Source organism: Schistocerca nitens, chromosome 1 (assembly GCF_023898315.1).
Source record: "Schistocerca nitens isolate TAMUIC-IGC-003100 chromosome 1, iqSchNite1.1, whole genome shotgun sequence".
Classification (NCBI taxonomy): domain Eukaryota; kingdom Metazoa; phylum Arthropoda; class Insecta; order Orthoptera; family Acrididae; genus Schistocerca; species Schistocerca nitens.
The window spans coordinates 957574652-957594746 of NC_064614.1; the positions used below are offsets into that span (position 1 = coordinate 957574652).

A 20095-nucleotide genomic window follows, 5' to 3' on the forward strand; every position below is an offset into this window, starting at 1 on the left:
TCATAAAAATTTTACTGGAACAGCAGATGAGATCAAAACGTGTTATCCTCCACAAAAAAATCTAGAAGCTATTTTCCCTACTATGGAAGGTTACACAATGCCAATAGCATTCTTATTTATCATACACAGCAAACTTCACTTAATGTGACTAACTAAATCATCCATTTTCGTGACTTATTTTTGTAGGTTGTGACTCATTTAATCTGCTTCATACAACCTTTTTTTGTGTGTAGTTGTTCCCATACTTTCATTACTAATGGAACAACCAAGTCATTTCATATAATTATATATTTATGCAAATGGTATGTTAGACAAAATTTAAATCATAATTCTAAGCACAAAAGCACCAGCAACTACTACAATAATCCAAAATTTCTGCAGTGCAGAAAAAGAAAGAACCTTCTGAAATGTACATGAATGTAATGTTTAGAATAGCTTCTCCTCTCCTCTCGGACTTTTATTTGTACTCATTCAGTATTCTTGCATATTCCACAACCAAAGATGTAAGGCAGTGCTCAAATAGTTAGTTTCTGGGTACCTACATGTCACTTTTGACATAATTAGATATTAATATTATGCCACCAAAGATGAATCTCCCTAAGTGTGCAGAAATCTCATTTCAAGATTTGTTTACACACAACTGATGAGTATTTTAATTAGCAACAACAAAACAGAGTGCGAGAATATTTTTACCCACTGATAAAGCGAGAATTCCAAACTAGGTTATAGGAAGCTCCAATATTTACCCTGAGTGTCACTGACCAACACATTATTTACCAAAGTCAGGCAAGCAGAGAGGAATGAAAGTGAAACAGAGAGAGAGAGAGAGAGAGAGAGAGAGAGAGAGAGAGAGATAGAGAGAGAGAGAGAGAGGGAGGGTCTATTAAGAAAACTATGTACAATTAACAGGTATAAGGAACAAATGGGAGTATCACTTTACAATGAAAGCTCTTAGTACACTGACAAAAAATCACTGTATTTTGTATCAGGTTATCATTTTCTTGTATTCCTTCAGTTTTCTCTCTCAATGATTTCTTGTCTTGTCACTTTTTGTAGCAGACTTATTTTGAAAGTTCATTGTTATTATGACCAAAAGAAGCTCTGCTCTTTACAGTCTTTGGCATTATCTATATATAAAAGAATGACATCACTGGGTTTAATGTTACTGTAAACTGTAATAATTTCACATACTGTATCAGTCTTGAAAGTGAAACTCAGTCTTTCACCTACAGACAAATAATGAGATCTAATGACCACCGTATTACAACCACAATTCTACCAAGGTCATTTGGGACATAACCTTACAGTCAAATTTTTGATATTCTGTTCAAAAGTGATATTCAAATACTGGTCTTCTAACACACCATTGATATTTCAAGTTCAAAATAGTCTTAACAATTCTGAGCATGTAAGGATAGCTCCCAAAATAAACAGCCTTGATGAATTAGTATTCAAAAATAATCATTTCAGGGATATTATGAAATGACAGCTAACATCAGATTAAATCACAATATACAAAAATAATTTCTGAATTATTGCACTGCAAGAGCAGTACTTCTTTTGCAGTTTACTGCTGGAGCAGCCAGCAAACATTAAACATGTTCACAACACAATAACACGTATCTTTCCAAAGTAGAATGACTGACATCAGATTTTATGAACTACAAGTATGGGCAAACATATTTTTTTATCCAGTTAAAAGTCTTTCAAATTCTATTAAGACACAGTGGTTTTATATACGAATATATACTGCATATATATGAACTGTTGTGTATCTCTTTGCAACACAATACATAGAGACAAAGTAATGTAAGAACAACTTTTAGAATACTCTTTATAAATATTTAACAACAACTGGCTCCTCCAACAGTAATGTAGTTATGTCTTGTTCCACATTGCAGCTATGAAAGAGTTCAGTACCCTGGGATCCCATAAAAAAGTGGTGAATGGAACATTGTAAAAGAAAGGGAAGCTTTAGAAGGTAATAAACCCACTGTGATATTAGTCTGCTTTGAAATTAAAAATATAATTTAATACTTGCACAGAAATGCCGTCATCAGCATTGTAATATTTTTTTCAGTAGGATTTTTACTTTTAACAAATAAAAACATTTCATATATATATATGTATATATACATATACAAGACATCTGCATACATCACATTGGCTTTTATATTACAGTGTTTGAAGATCCGAGTAAGATTTTTAAAACTGCAAAAAGCTGTGAAACATTTAATCTGATATAGCAGGTCGACATAAATAAAATGAAACTAAATGTGTTGAAGTGGAACCAAGAAAGCAGCCTGAGATCATGCCATTCTCTTCTAATTGGCAGTATCTCCTGGCACAAACCCCAGATGCATTCTGAAAATACGTTTCAAAGCTTATAGTTGAAAATTTTCATTAAAATTTTATCTGTCTCTTGAAGAACTACAAGGACACAGAAAAAACAGTATTGTTTTATGGACTGCGCACTGGGGTTTGGCCAGAATTGAGAGCATGGCAACTGCTAGTACAATGAAACAACACACATAGAAACTAGACATACTATTACAACTCGACCATTATCTATACCAGTTTGTATAAACAAGCATTTCACAGAAATGTATACTGCAGAAACATAAATGCTATTTGGCAGCAGATGACATCTACTGGGGAAAATGCCTCAAATTAAAGTACAAAAGTAAATGCAACTGACATTGTGACAGCAGTGGGTATAGGCTGTAAGGTAGAAAATCAAACTGGAGTTGTCTACTTATACTGCAGAACTAGAATACACTCAAATCCACCTAACATTGCTTGCACATAATTTTCAGAGACCCAAAAAATTTGGAGGGGTACAGTTATAATTTGATGATAGGCATGTACACATGAAAGTGATTTGAAAGTAAATCATTTCTGAAAATAATTCTAGGATTTGGGCCCCAGGCAGCAGCAAACAAAATACCTCAATTTTTGTAGTTCTGGGTTCCTTCTTGTCTGTAGTATAGGCATATGCTGTACAGACTTTTTTTGTGGTATTTTAATTTTATTAACAATAACCTCCTATACGAAATTCCCTGAACATCCAGCTGCATATAGACTGATAACCACTTTTACTGAGCAAGCACCTTCTAACCACAAGCCATGGCCTCTTGCATTCTACTCAGCTTCAAGTAGCTATAGACGTGCAAAACAATAAATGTAACATATTTTCATTTGTAATAATTATTATTCAATATTCTACACAAAATGTTCTGTACATAAGTATTTTATATCATTTCATGTACTTTTTACAAAAGTTAAGATCAACACAACAAGTACTTTGCACGGATATGAAGGCTCCATGCAGAATGCTGAGGCCATATGCTCCACATAATACTCCATTCTAGTCATTTATTTGTACTGGGGATTCATAACTTGGAAAGTGATACTGTTTAAGATGCACCATCACAAGATCTTAGGAAAAGAATCACGAACTAAAACACAGTTTCACAGTCACTTTTTTCCACTTAGGAATATTTCAACAACACACTGAGAGATCTTCATAGCATCACCGGAAAATGCACTTCCGACTGGATGCCAAGAACAGCTGAAAGAACTTAAAATAACGATAACCTGTACCAAAAAACAATGTCTTTTCTCTCCACAAAAGATTCATGAGTGTATTCACAAATCCAATTCCAGCCAAAAGTGAGAAAAAAAAGTTGTTCTATACAATATCACTGTGGATGGTTCCACTGGGGTAAAAACCGGCATCCATATCCGGTGGAGTCTGATGTTTCAGTTCAGGTCACGATCTTCTAAGTACTTGTATTCAAAAGTAAAACCCTCTTTCTTCCTTTGGCCCCATTTCTCATAATCGAAGTAAATGTAAGTGCCCTGAAACAAAAGACAATGCAAACTTAGTAATCGCTGAATAAAGCATACACGACAAAAAATATGTTTTCTAAAATTTGGTTAACTTACTGCCATAATTAATGCTGTAACTAATCAATGCCGTACTAAATACACTACAATATTGGTAATAATAAAAAAAATCACGCAGCTATGAAAACAAGACATTGTACTACACAATACTATTCGAAACAATTCAAAAGTGGCACCCTCTATCCAAGTTTACCACTTCTTTGTCTTATCAAACTATGTCAATAACTTGCAATTTTAAACGCTGAATTGAACTGCAGTTTTGTTGAAGTTCTGAGACATTTAGAAACAATTAATGGAATGCAAAGAATGGAAGAAAGAAAAATATTACTAAAAAGCATGTGGAATAGAAATAAAGTGACAAATAATGAGAGAATGAGAAACAGAGAATGGTGAGAATGGGTGTATGAGGGAGGGAAGGGAATACAGTGAAACCCCGCTTCTACACTTTTCAAGGGACTTCAAAAACCGGTTTAAAATGCAAAAAATATAAAATGTGGGAAATAACATTTTAAGCTGTAAAAGTTATGTACAGGATACCCCCCTTGCTTTTTCGCACTTTATGTGTGGTATATGTAACAGGCTTCAAGAGACTTGTCAGGGACTTGTTTATCATCTAATCAAGGCTTATTATCAAATAAAAACTGCTGATTGAAGTGGAACTGATAACTGTCTGGGAAGTAGGAACGTCTGACTCAATTTCATACAACACAATCGATGTTTTTGAAAGCCTGCAGCTGTCATTTGCTATTTAAATACTGAAATACTGCACTAGTTATGTATTTTTTCATGCTTAGGAAGGTGCGTTTCAAGAATTTTTTCTTGTTATCAAGGGCAAAAAAGTATTTTGTGTTGCGTTTGCATGTGTTGTTTCGCGTCTCTCCTGTAGTCATCTTTCTGAGGTTATCAGGTAGTGTGCCTCCTCAGTTGTGTAGAAAACCACACACTCGCAAACTACCACTCACATTGTTTATGCAAAATAAATAAATATACATACATAAATACGCCACTTGACAACAATAATATATTCTCGAAACACACTTTGCTCTGCATGAAAAACTTGCATAACCAGAGCTGTGTTATACTAAAACGTACAAACATTTGAGCAACGCAAAAGTGAATGACTGTGTCAACTAGCACTACAAGTGGCCAAACGCCGAAACATGCTAAATATGATTCAACAAAGGTGACACGATGATCAAAACAATCACAAAAATGAGTTTGCACAGTAGAGACAGTTTGGAAATGGTTTTTGTGATTGGTCATAATATATTTATTCGAACAATCCTAATTGCTTCCATCAACCACATTGCCAAGTAGAGCTTGGCAGTGGTAGGAGATTTGGCACGAATTGTTACATGTTTACCGGTTCAAATCCATTGAGTAAGGTGCTCTGGTGTAAAGAAACTTAATCATGTACTATTCATAAACACTACTGGACGGCCAACATCATGCCAGCAACATTTCTTTCTCCACAAACACTTTTTCGTAATGCATAAATTGCAGGAAAATTATACATATGTTGATGCAAAATCGGGCGCAAATTAACATTGTGGACGTACGAAATTTGACGGGAACCGTAAAAAAATGTCGTAAACAGTGGGAGAATGTTAATTCCAGGAAAGTAAAATAAGGGCTATACTGTATAAGTGCCCACATATTCTAAAGTAATTGATTATTACTGTGGAACTTTAGGGCAGTATTGAGATCACTGTAAGCAGGTCACAAAGGTGAAAGAGCGGCTGTGGAAAACCTCATCTGAGAGAGGGAGGAGGGGGAGTTGGTAACTGTCAAAATGGCTGTTTAGTGCTATTTTGAAAGATAGTGTGGGTCAGAATAGAACACAGAGACAGCAACATATAGTGCAGTAAAAAAGAATTAAAAAAAATACATATAGTTTTCCACTAGAGTGCCTAGTTAGAATCTGATGGCTACAGGAGACTATTTTATACCAGAAAATACAATACACCTCCTGCAAAATAGATGAGAAAGATTGACGGTGAACACTTACATACTGTATTTTGGATGATTTAGAACTCGGGTTATACAGAAAATCTATCTAAGCAATAATGCAGCTTTATATTTGGTCAGAATATAATAGAGGGAAACATTCCACGTGGGAAAAATATATCTAAAAACAAAGATGATGTGACTTACCGAACGAAAGTGCTGGCAGGTCGATAGACACACAAACAAACAGAAACATACACACGAAATTCAAGCTTTCGCAACAAACTGTTGCTTCATCGGGAAAGAGGAAAGGAGAGGGAAAGATGAAAGGATGTGGGTTTTAAGGGAGAGGGTAAGGAGTCATTCCAATCACGGGAGCGGAAAGACTTACCTTGGGGGAAAGAAGGACAGGTATACACTCGCGCGCGCGCGCGCACACGCGCACACGCACACACACACACACACACACACACACACACACACACAAGCAGACATTTGTAAAGGCCTTTACAAATGTCTGCTTGTGTCTGTGTATGTGCGGATGGATATATGTGTGTGCGAGTGTATACCTGTCCTTTTTTCCCCCAAGGTAAGTCTTTCTGATCCCGGGATTGGAATGACTCCTTACCCTCTCCCTTAAAACCCACATCCTTTCATCTTTCCCTCTCCTTTCCTCTTTCCCGATGAAGCAACAGTTTGTTGCGAAAGCTTGAATTTCGTGTGTATGTTTGTGTTTGTTTGTGTGTCTGTCGACCTGCCAGCACTTTCGTTCGGTAAGTCACATCATCTTTGTTTTTAGATATATATATACTTGGTCTCTTATATATAATCCTTCTGACTTTGGACATTGATTCTGTATCTGTACTGCATACGGATGCTCCTGTAGAAGTTAGCCTATGCCACACATTGCTTTCTACATGTGCAAAACAAATTCAAAACATATAAATAATTGAGTAGGATTTCACTTCTAAAAATAAGATGATTTCAGCAGATTCAAAATCTGGTGAGTATACAGTCACATTATTTTAAATCAAAATCTCCACAATGAATAATGTTGTGGAAAGTTGTCCCTGTGGACACACAGAATGAACAATTTTAGCAACCTGTGTTTTATGTTTATATAATTCACTTATTGTTCTTCAATACATTTAACACGTTTCACAGTTCGAGAGCCAGAACTGATTCCCTGGGGATTATTTCCCTGATACAATTAAACCACTAAAATGATCCCTCACACAATGTTAAAATCACACTTCTTTTGCCTCATTTGGTAACATTCTCAAAGAAAAATAGAAAGTGTGAAGCAGCAAATTCATGAAGGTGATCAACCACAGGTGCACTGCTCATCAGAGAAAGATGTATTTGTAGTGAGCAGGCCATCATGCATACCAGATTGCACGTCAATGGAAAACTATCCCCTTCATGGATGATTCTCATTTTAGACTGTAAATTGAAGGCACAGTTTTTTTTATCTGCAGGAAGTTGCACATGTTATAATTCACCAAACGTCAGTAAAAAGGATGATTTTGGATGATTATCTGTGAGCTGGTATATCATATGTTTATTTGGATACAAGAGAAATGTGGAATTGTGATTGCTCAGGTCTGCAGAGGCTATATAGTTGCATGATTATTTAGAGCCTTATGCAGGTGTAATGGATGGTGTTTTCATCTTACACTATGTCAACAATCAACAACACTTACACTACACCAGCAAACAACAACACAATGCTTATGAATGAAAAACCTTTACCAGCAAACAATTCAATGCATGGAGCAGTCAGCTTGACCCACCAACCCGAATCAAACAGTACAACTGTGGGATAAAAATAAATAGATAAATAAATATACTGTGTAGCACAACAGCCTGGGGCAAGTCTTTCAATTGGATGCCACTAGGACGAATTGCGTGTCCTTAAAACCAAATGGCACCAATTTTTCCCAGACGATCTCCCATCCAAATACCAGGTGGGTGGGATGCTCCTGGGAGTTGTATTACTGCTCATAGTCTTTAGATGACAGCAACTTTGTGAGAAGAATGACAATTTTTTCCTTTGGAGGTCATTAACAGAATTCCTCATCACCGCATGTGTTGTATTGTTTTCTCACAGTACTCATATTTCACATAAGTATTATTTTTTATATACCAACATTGCTCAAATATTTTAACTTCAAATATAAATTATCTGCCTCCAACTAACATGTATTCAAAATTTGGCACAGTTGTTTCACAAATGTGTTTCATCACATTTGTGAAGTAACTTTTTAGTAGCCTTATTAGTTGCATTTTTTATTTTTCCTTGGGTTACAGGGACCTGGTACTTTTATAGTTTCTCTCATACTCAGCACTGCTTTGAGAAGAAAACTGATAATTGTGAAGTAACTTTTTAATAATTCCTCTTGATTTTTTTCTTGTGTTACAGGAACCAGTTTATTCATGTAGTTTCTGTAACACTAAAAATAGCTTTAAAACAAAACTGTATCACTACTCATAATTCTGCACTACAATTCATGACATAGCCAGCCAGATTTCACACCACAAATCTAAATGACCACTGAAATCAAATGACAGCAGTATGATGAAAGGTTGAGACGTAACCCTACCTGTACCTATAGACGAATCACAATTTTAAAAGTAACACACACTACTAAAGTAATTCTAGAGGAGAAAGAAATGATTACTAAAAGATTTTAACATTACAACAAGTTTGTGGCAATATGGTAATGAGGAGGCATAAAAAATGACAGGAGCTGAGACAGAATTCATTTAGATAAATAAGAGAACAATAAGGACAAAGATGGAGAAGAAAATCAGCCATTGCCTTGCTGAGAGGGTAACTTGACATTTTCCCAAGTTGATATAGGGGAATCATAGAAAACATAAATAAAGACAGTGTTTTCATCCATATTCCTCCATAACTGAATACATGTATGGAATCTTAAACACCACAACATCTCATCTCATTCACTCAATGTTTACTATGAATGGCACTGTTGACAACAGGGTAATTTCCATGGATAAACATGTGTTGGAATTTTAACATGAAATAAGAAACTTTAAGGAACACTGGGCTGTATTGTTACACAAATTCAAACAAATATTTCATCGGAGTTAATACTTTGAAATAAAGGCGACAGCTCACCAAAAAGTAGAAGCATTCAATCACGCACACACATAAAGAAAGGAAACTTGCTGGCTTTCAGACTAATCCTATTATGAGCTAAAATGCGCACGCATACACGTGCACCCCCGACAGTAGACAACATTCTGTTGGAGCTACTGATAGCCTTGGAAGAGCCAGCCATGGCAAAAGATACCCTCTTACTTCAAGAAAAATATTATAATTCCAATTCCAAAGAAAGCAGGCGCTGGAAATTGTGAAAATTACCAAATTATCAGTTTAGTAAGCCACAGTTGTAATAAACTAACACGAGTCCTTTACAGAAGAGTGGAAAAACTGGTAGAAGCTGACCTTGAGGAAGAGCACTTTGGGTTTAGGAGAAATGCAGGAGTGCGGGAGGCAATACTGATCCTACAACTTCTCATAGAAGGAGGAGGAGATTTAGTGTTTATCGTCCCGTTGACAACGAGGTCATTAGAGACGGAGCGCAAGCTCGGGTTAGAGAAGGATGGGGAAGGAAATCGGCCGTGCCCTTTCCAAGGATCCATCCCGGCATTTGCCTGAAGCGATTTAGGGAAATCACGGAAAACCTAAATCAGGATGGCCGGAGACGGGATTGAACCGTCGTCCTCCCGAATGCGAGTCCAGTGTGCTAACCACTGCGCCACCTCGCTCGGTCTCATAGAAGATAGGTTAAGGAAAGGGAAAGCTACATTTTTAGCATTTGTAGACTTAGAGAAAGCTTTTAACAATGTTGACTGGAATACTCGAAAGAGAGTTCTAAAGGTAAGCAGGGGTATAACACATGGAGCAAAAGGCTATTTACAATATGTACAGAAACCATCCACACAGCAGTTATGCAAGTCGAGGAGCACGAAATGGAGGCAGTGGTTGAGAGAAGTGTGAGATAAGGTTATTCAATCTGTATATTGAGCATGCAGTAAAGACAACAAAATAAAAATTTGGAGTATGAATTAAAGTTCAGAGAGAAGAAACAAAAACTATGAGGTTTGCCAATGACTTTGTAATTCTGTCAGAGACAGCAAAGGACTTGGAAGAGCAGTTGAATGGAATGGACAGTGTCTTAAAAGAGGATATAAGATGAACATCAAAGAAAAGCAAAACGAGGTTAATGGAATGTGATTGAATTAAACCAGATGATGCTGAGTGAAACAGATTACGAAACGAGACACTTAAAGTAGCAAATGAGTTCTGCTATTTGGCAGGCAAAATAAAATTGATGATGGTTGAAGTAGAGAGGATATAAAATGTAGACTGGCAATTACAAGAAAAGTGTTTCTGAAGAAGAGAAATTTGTTAACATCGAGTATAGATTTAAGTGTCAGGAAGTCCTTTCTGAAAGTATTTGTATTGAGTGTAGCCATGTATGGAAGTGAAACATGGACGATAGTTTAGACAAAAAGAGGATAGAAGCTTTTGAAATGTGTTGTATATTAGATGGGTAGACCACATAACTAATGAGTATGTACTGAGCAGAATCAGGGAGAAAAGAAATTTTTGGTACAACGTGCCTAGAAGACGGGATTGGTAGGTACGACACATTCTGAGGCATCAAGGAATCACCAATTTAGTACTGGAGGGAAGCGTGGGGGGTAAAAATCGTACAGGGAGACCAAGAGATGAATACAGTAAGCAGATTAAGAAGATGTAGGTTGCAGTAGTTACTCTGAGATGAAGAGGCTTGCACAGGATAGAGTAGCATGGAGTGCTGCAACTAACCAGTCCTTGGACTGAAGATCACAACACAATTCTTACAGGTGTCTGAAGAAATCATGCAGAATCAGCTTAGTACTAAATTGAGTTTTACAGCAAGTAAATAGTCTTAAAAAAGGAGTGGGTGAGTCTTCATTTTTATATGAATAGTTGAATTACAGAATTCACACACATCAACATAAATTGGAAAGAAAAATGATTTTGCTTTTCTTATTAAAAAGCTTGCAGGATAAATGAAAGATGAATTTGCACAAAATGGGTTGATTTCGAAAGACACTTCTATCAAAGTGAGGGGCGGGGAGGGGGGGTGGGGCTGTTGGTGAAGCATCATGGACATGAGAAAGAAATGATTACTAAAAGATTTTAACATTACAACAAGTCTGTGGCAATATGGTAATGAGGAGGCATAAAAAATGACAGGAGCTGAGACAGAATTCATTTAGATAAATAAGAGAACAATAAGGACAGAAGAAAAAGAGTGGTTCGCTTAATGACAAAAGACTACTTGACAGAACTTATGTCAATCTACATGGTTTTAATATCGAGAAGGCATGAATGTAGCCAAAATACTAAGACATTTAAAAATATGGTTCTCTAGATGGTGCAATGTTAAGTTTTAGGGTTAAATATGTAGCTGCTTGCTTGCTGCAAATATGTAAACTATCATGTGTTAAGATTTTCATGTACTGTTAAGAAGGGGGTTAATGGTAATAATATTAATTAACTATTGTTAATTGGAGGCAAGGGGGCTCGCTGACCCAACAACGATCTTGACAGGCCGTGTCTATCATGTTTAATGTGAAGTTTTGGGTATGACATAGCTTTCTGTTAGAATGTTACTGCATCAGTTAACTGTCTACTAAACACACATTCAAACAAATAACACGCGAGGCAGATTTTAACTGTTTAAATGCTAATTCCAGAGAGTTATACAATGAGCCCAAATTTTCCAATAGTTTAAAAATGGCTGGGAGGAATTAAGATTCACCACAAATGAGAGAGAGACACATTTTCTATAGGTTGAACACATCTTATTTCACTGAAGCAATTCACAAAGTAGTAAAGTACTGAAATCTGAAGTAAAAACAATAGCCTGTTAAAATATTACACGATTCATCTTTTGTGAGAAAACAACAGATGAAGTGTTTCACATGCCCACACTTGGTTGGCAGCTATGTACAACGAAGATAATCATTCTAAAAACCAAGCAATAAAATAGTACAAAGAAAGACAGGCATGTTATCCATTAACAATACTATGGATCCAAACAAATGATGTGTGGTACATTTGCAGCTGGTAGTGTGATGTTACTTGAATTATGAGTGGCGAGATTGGTGAATTGAGAGCCACTGATCTATTAAGTGACCAACAACACTTCTGATTTCAATCACACAGATTACTTCCCGTGGAGCCAATGAAGTTAACAACAGTCTCCTATGCAACCAGAACTACAACTAGTGCTGACACATGACAAAATATTGAAACTTGTATTAGACAGCCTTCAGAAGCTTGTACTGAAACCAACAAACTGTTTTGCATATCACTAACAAATTAATGCAACTACTTTCATTGGGTTTTACTGTGCTGTGATGTGCTTATTGTTATAGTTATAACTCCTTCAAACTTTGTGTGGTACTGTTTATTTATTTGTCATGAATAAAAAGTGAGGTATAGTTGGGTAAAGTTCAATGCCAAAAACAATGCTAGTGTAGTATCAGCTAAACTTATATAAAAAAACATTAATCAATATTTTTCATGAAACTAACAAGGTTCCAGCTCAAGGCAGTAGGAACCACAACTTCAAGATGTTTTGTAGCTGTGAGGTGTAATTTAACCATGGTCCCATTCCACAGTGCTGCCACATATACTTTATTAGATAGTTTATAATAGAGGGAAACATTCCACGTGGGAAAAATATATCTAAAAACAAAGATGATGTGACTTACCGAACGAAAGTGTTGGCAGGTCGACAGACACACAAACAAACAAAAAACATACACACGAAATTCAAGCTTTCGCAACAAACTGTTGCTTCATCGGGAAAGAGGAAAGGAGAGGGAAAGATGAAAGGATGTGGGTTTTAAGGGAGAGGGTAAGGAGTCATTCCAATCCCGGGAGCGGAAAGACTTACCTTGGGGGAAAAAGGACAGGTATACACTCGCGCACACACACATATCCATCCACACATACACAGACACGTCTGCTTGTGTCTGTGTATGTGCGGATGGATATGTGTGTGTGTGTGTGTGTGTGTGTGTGTGTGTGTGTGTGTGTGTGTGTGTGTGTGTGTGGGCGCGCGCGCGCACGCGTGTATACCTGTCCTTTTTTCCCCCAAGGTAAGTCTTTCTGCTCCCGGGATTGGAATGACTCCTTACCCTCTCCCTTAAAACCCACATCCTTTCGTCTTTCCCTCTCCTTTCCTCTTTCCCGATGAAGCAACAGTTTGTTGCGAAAGCTTGAATTTCGTGTGTATGTTTGTGTTTGTTTGTGTGTCTGTCGACCTGCCAGCACTTTCGTTCGGTAAGTCACATCATCTTTGTTATTAGATAGTTTGTCATAAAACTGGACCTTTGACATATTATTAGGGAAAGTAAATAAGTGGAATGCCATTTTCTGCTGCTCCACATGTTTATAGGGCTGACTCACCAATGACATGCCTTATTTTTATTGTCATTCTTGTGCGTTAGATGTTTTGGTTCACTGAATAGTTCTATTCATAGTGATTTCAAAGCATTTCATTAGAGTGCCCTGCTCTCTGGCACAAAAGGGAACTTCTGCTTTCTGTATTCTGGAGGGACTAAAGCTGTGCAGTCTATTCAGAGAATGCAGCTGCAGTATGGTGATAGCTGCCTTGGTCAATAAAAATTTATGGGTGGATAAATTACTTAATAAGTGGACAAGTCTGCAAAGAAGAGCACTCAAGTAAGCTACTCACTATTGGAAACAGAGAGGTGAGCAAAACAATTGGTGATAATTGTAATCCTACAACTGATGATATTGCGCATTAGTTGAACACTAGCCGCAGTTTAGAATCTGCAATTGTCCACGAAACTCTGCCACACACCACAAGATGACTTGCAGAATAAAGATGTAGAATCTTTACACTATTGGAAAAATGGGCTCATTGGGTACCATGTCAAGTGACACACACATACAACAAGATTAATCACTGCATTGGTGAGATAGAAGGCTGTGTAGTGCTGGAGTGGGAGCAAGAAATGGGGCAGGTAGCCAACACAGCCACTAGTTTCTTTTTTCCTCCTCCTTTATTTCTTTCCTTATTATGAGCAGTGGAATCCGACTTCAACGGGTACTACCACTGACCAAATATACGCACATATATGGTGATTTGCACGGTAGAGTTGTAGATATATTTGGCAAGTACAGAAATGTGTAGCATCTATCTCCTTTTTTGTGTCATACCATGTACTTAACATTTTCTGATGGACTGCAAGGACGTTCATTGACACTGAAGTGATCAATTTGATTAAACTTATCAAAGTGAACAGGCACGTTTCAGGGTCAGTAGAAAAGGAAAGAAGGTTATAACTGTGCAAATATAATTAGTTCTAATTAATCCGCAGGGGAAGTCTTATGGTGCACAGGTTTTTCACCTCTCTCTCTCTCTCTCTCTCTCTTTTTTTTTGTTTTGGGGTGGGGGTGGGAAGGCAATCATAGCATTCTTTAGCTAGTGCCATAGCGTAATAGAAATATCAAAACAATCTACTTAAGGAAATGCTATGAAAAAGAAATGCATGTCACATAAAGGCTTGTTTTTAAAGTCTGAAGAACACATTTTCAAAAACGACTGAAGGAACATGCTAACTACTTCAACAACGATGACAGTAAAACTGCTCCCAAGCACCACTTGTAAATAGAATAAGAAGGTAGTAATGTGATATTTGTACATTACGAACTGATTGATGTGGTTCAAATGGTGGTTTATGGAGTGTGGAATGATGTCACATTGAGGACAAATTTTAAGGTACCATAACTGTGAGTGAAGCCAAGTACAATTTTCGAAATGCAAGCAGTGACCTCTATAAAAACATTTTATACAGGAGACACTCTTCCATCTTAGTAACAGTAGCGATAAAAACTAACCAAAAAATAGATTCATGGCATACAATTCACGTCCATAAGCTAAGATACACTCGGAATCAATTAAAAATGGCTGAATGTAACAACTTTGTGCATATTAAAGTGTTTTGAACACGAAACAACAGGCATACGTGGTACACCAATACATGACAACTTAGTGTGCTCCCTTAAGTTGATGCTTGCAGAGATGTCGGATATAGTGGTTCCACTTGACTGTTTGGCACCACTTGTTTGAGTCCTATGGAAGCAGATGATTTGAGGCAGACCAGTAATATAAAGTTGGCTGCAGCTTCAGTTTATGTCCGACGTGAAGATTCCAAATGGCAGAAACATTTGATGGCAGTATGGGAAAGGATAACTATAGACTGATTAAAATTACTTGACAGTTTACATCTGTCACATAAACATCGCAGGTCACTTCACAAATGCTGCTAATGTGTAAGAAGGAGCAATGTTGGAAGTGACCACCACAAGGTACAATGGAAACAGAAATGCCAACAGCTGATTTTAAGTGATTAATGACTTAACCACAAACTCGTGAAGTGTAATGTATTCGAGAAAATGGTGAGCACCAACCTGCAGGAGAACAAGAATCACAATTGCTTTGTCCACAGCACTTAAAGCTAACCTCTATGACCAAACTCAAAACAGAAAACTTCCAGTTTCAGTTGTAAAAGCAAACTGAAATTTATCACTGCCAATAGTTACCTGGCACACAATGGCTATCCAGGCTGCTGCATTACCAACCAATGAGCAGGTCTGCTTGGCACATGGTTGCAGATTATACTTGACACAAGCAGGTTCCAAATGGAAAAATAATGATAGGAAGAAACATAAAGGTGAATAAAACAGTCAATACAATGATGAAAATGATGTGGAAAAATGTCAGAAATATGACCTTCCACAAATCTGGTTGATACACTAACCACTTTCCTATGCCAGCGCACTGCAGAAAATTGCGGTATTTACGACTCTGGAGACCCAGTTGCAACAATTCATTGCACCTTTGCGAAAATTTGGCTTCACACTATGTCATGCAAAACTTATCTAGTGTCAGCTGATTTCTGGGATTAGAATAACTGTATACGTCATGCTGAATCGCATCCTGTGTGAAAGGATTCAGTAGTTTGTTTGTGTGTATGTGTTTTGATGTGGCTGTCATGTGTGATGAAGTATGAAGTAACAAAGCCCAACCCAGGATTTGGAATCGAAACACATCAAGAAAGTGAAAGTGAACTGACATATTGATTGTAGCAGTTTGGCAATGGCAAACAATTTAGTCATGACATAAGCATTATGATTAGACGAAACCAGCTACGATGAGTGAACTGTCAACTATCAATTAATTTTCATCATCATTTCATCCTTATCATCGGCGCACAAGTTGCCCAATGTGGTGTCGACTAAAATAAGACTTCTACTTGGTGGCCGAACTTCCCCAGATGGGGCCTCCTGGCCAACGATGCCATTCGCTCATTTTCATTTTTTTTAAAATTTTAATTGGACTGTACTTGCCACAATCCTGTATCAAATTTTATTGACTTATCCAAAGTGCCAAAAGACACACAACACGCACAGGAAAAATGACCACTTTACAAATATGACATTTCACATAGTTAATCAAGAATGACATTGAATATTGTAAAATAATGGGTGTGGCATTCATAGAGCTCTCCACTACCTATGATACTGTACCCTCACACTCCTGACGCACAATATCTATCTATATTGCAACAAAAGATTACAATTTGACTGTGGCTACTGGAGTCCAGCTTGAGAAAACCATGTGGTATTTGTGAATTCCCTTGAAGACAGAAAAATAACCTAGATCAGGGCAGTGTACTGGCCCAACACTTTTTAATATTTATACCAAATAACAACCACTACTGAATGACACCACAAACTTAATATACATTAATGACCAAGCTTTGGGTATCCAAAGCGGTGTGGTTCATAAGGCTGAAGCGATACTTACTATAACACCGACAGGCTTGAAGAATAGTATATCTGGAACCAACTTGAGCCTAACCCACACTTCAGTCTGCACACTGCATCTCTACATCAAGCAAGTGTCAAGAGCACTCCAGGTTACGTGAAGGCAAACACTGTTGGAGCACTGACCTCATGTCAGATATTTGGGTATTACCCTAGACAGGGGCCTGACATACAAACAGCACTACATCAACACAGAAATGAAAATCAGCGGAAACCGGTAGCCTCACTCTGGGCTGCTAAACCATGCACCCATTAAGCAAGCTATGTCACATTCACCAAATCCTGCTGCCCTGTACAGTCTGTCTGAAAACTACTCCGAGAGATAAGATCTACCATATGGCTGGGATAACTGCATTTACAATTTGATAGAGGACAACTACCTACAAACAAAACCCACTATCTGGCATCTGACACATGAGTTACGCATAGTTACAATTTCACATCATCAAATCAAGAACTAGTTTCCTCATAGCAATGGAGGACTGTGAACACCAAAGTCAGCATAAAGAGGATATGTGGTTGCCTTTTAAGGATGAAAATTGGATTGAACCATTAGAAGAATTAGCCCTTGGCCATCATGAAAATTGGGAAGTCTCAGAATCCATTAAAAGGCTTTGGAATAGGAATAACAAGATGCAAAGCAAATCTTGTGAAATGGTGATGTACAATATTATCTACCGCATACAATTTTAGTGAGGTCCAAGCAAGCCAAAACACATTCCTGTCCTTATTGCCTCACCAAGTGCAGCCTAGATGACCTCATGTCATAAACTCATAAAGCAATTGATGTTCCACACTTCAGGGCAAAACTAGTTCAAGTTACACTCTGTGTTTTGTAATTTGTAATTTCTGTTATAAATTTTCTGTCTGATACACTATTCTTCGTTTTCTTTCTCTGAATTTGTAATCTGATTCTACTGACACAAATAAAAAAATTAGATTTACTGTTACAATTTCACATCATCATTTGTCATTTGATTTTCATTTAAAAGATGAAAAAGAAAGACTGGTTACAGAAAGCCACATAGAAAAAAGAAACTGCCTGACACAAGTTAGAGAGGGGAAAAAAGTTCAAATGTGTGTGAAATCTTATGGGACTTAACTGCTAAGGTCATCAGTCCCTAAGCTTACACACTACTTAACCTAAATTATCCTAATGACACACACACACACACACACACACACACACACACACACACACACACACACACACACACACCCCATGCCCGAGGGAGGACTTGAACCTCCGCCAGGACCAGCCACACAGTCCATGACTGCAGCGCCTTAGACCGCTCAGCTAATCCCGTGCGGCGACACAAGTTAGAAGTGATATTATTAATGAATACTAATTTTTTACTAAATAATTTGTATATTGAAACAAAACAAGTGTTGTCAACACATTTTAATATTTCATACAGACGAGAGCTTCAGTCATACCTGTTCATACTCTTCATTGATTATCTTGGGCTCTTCATGTCGCTGGAACCACATCATGTACTTTGTATGGAACCTCCAGCTCTGTTTTTTAAGGGCCTTCGCTGCTAGGTACTGTGCCTTTGTTCCCTCCATATAATAAAAAATAAAGAAGAGCGTTTCCGTCGACAGTCGCTGGAAGAATTCCACAGTGTCCGAATGTGGCAACGGAGTCTGCAGTAATCAAAAACAGTATTGTTAGTAGTTGTTTTTGTGTACAGTATATTGAAAAGTGCATCTACTTGCCCTTGGCCTAACACAGAATAGGTTATGAAACTGGTCTTTAAATAAATTACTCAAAAGAGTGCTCAACCAGTTATTACTCAAGACAGAATCAAATGATGACAATGAAGTAAATATTAATGAAACAGTGGGTGCATGAAACTGTGAATTTCAATGTTGAAATTTTTACGGAGTTTATCAACAAAATTACACCTTAATTTAACATTTTTGCAATGATACATACAAATTTTAAAGAATTACTTGCTATACACACACAAATTAATGAACAGCAGTTTAATCTTACATTAATCCACAAGATTATGAAGGCAATATATGTTTTTTCTTTCTTTGACAGGCAGAACAAACCAAGCTAAATGGCTAATAAGGGCACACTGGCTCTCAAGATACAGTGAAATCTGGGCTGATGGGCAACAACCCATTCCTGACACTGTATCTTCAAATATGCTCTACAAGTACAATATAATGAAATGTTTTTGGTAAAATGATAGGGTTTTTTTTACATAGGAAAAAAGAAATTACATTCTGCTAAAGTTAATATTGTATAAATAACCAATGTACCAATCACACAAACTGTGAGAGGTTTCACGATCAAAACTCAAAGCTGAAACTTAAACGGTCAGTTGCATGCAAGGAACTAGCAAAATGAGTTCTTACTGCATAAGAGGCTGGGATTGTTGGCAATAGGCTGTCAATTTTATTCAACTTTGAACAATTGTGAATTAAATTTATATAATCTATTGCTTGTGGAACACCATTTCTTCTTTTTGAAGCAAGTGAAAAAACTATGTAGCAGAAAAATCTTCCACAGTATACATATTTTGTGATTTGAATAATCTGTATGTTTTTCCAGTTTTTCTTATTACTGTCATCAGTTTCACACTGATTGAGACCTCGATACCACTTTTGTTGCCATCACCATAAGATCATTGTCACTACGTTGAAAATATTCAGGTAAACATGACTAAAAATGATATTTTATAGAACTGAACTGAAGTGTAACCTGTTTGGAGAAGATTATGCACACTACTGTTCCTCACATTATCATCTACCAAGTGAGAAGACCGCAACACACACCAAATTTCAAGTGTAATTTATGAAAGTGGCTTTTCTGCACTGTAATTGCAGTCATGGTAGCATTTATAACTCCCAAGAGTGTCCTTTGCAAGCACTTAATGAAAACAAAATAATTATCTCATTCTTGTGTATGTGCCCTTTAGTAAATACTATGCCTATCGTAGTTGGAAAATGATAGAAGCATCTTCTTGTGAAGAAAGCAGTACTATAATGCGCATAATGCTGAATGTGTTGGAGGGGCACATCATGCCTTCCCAATGTCCCCACACACAGTTTCAAGGGGGGGAGGGGGCCCTACTCATGTTACCGCTACCATTGGATTTGGATGTATGAAATATTTTCCCATGTACAATACTCACTACTTAGATTACATTTCCAAAACGCTCTGCAGTAGGAATCACAGTTTTATTAAAATTAATGTGATACATTCAGATTACTGTCACTTCTGAAATAGTTGAGCCTAGTAGGTCAATGGGTGCTCTTGTAAATTTGATGTTA

The 20095-nt window shown here is 37.1% G+C and overlaps 1 protein-coding gene across 1 annotated transcript in view; it reads right to left on the bottom strand.

Moving 5' to 3' along the window:
* Positions 1–955: 955 nt before the first annotated feature.
* The window catches only part of LOC126194761 (CCR4-NOT transcription complex subunit 3), a 99247-nt gene continuing 80107 nt past the window's right edge, over positions 956–20095 (bottom strand). Inside the window, exons 11-12 of the mRNA XM_049933046.1 lie at positions 18245–18454; positions 956–3861 (exon numbers count right to left, since the gene is read on the bottom strand). Coding sequence (XP_049789003.1) covers positions 3763–3861; positions 18245–18454 — 309 coding nt within the window. The 3' untranslated portion in view covers positions 956–3762. The remainder of the gene's footprint in view (positions 3862–18244; positions 18455–20095) is intronic.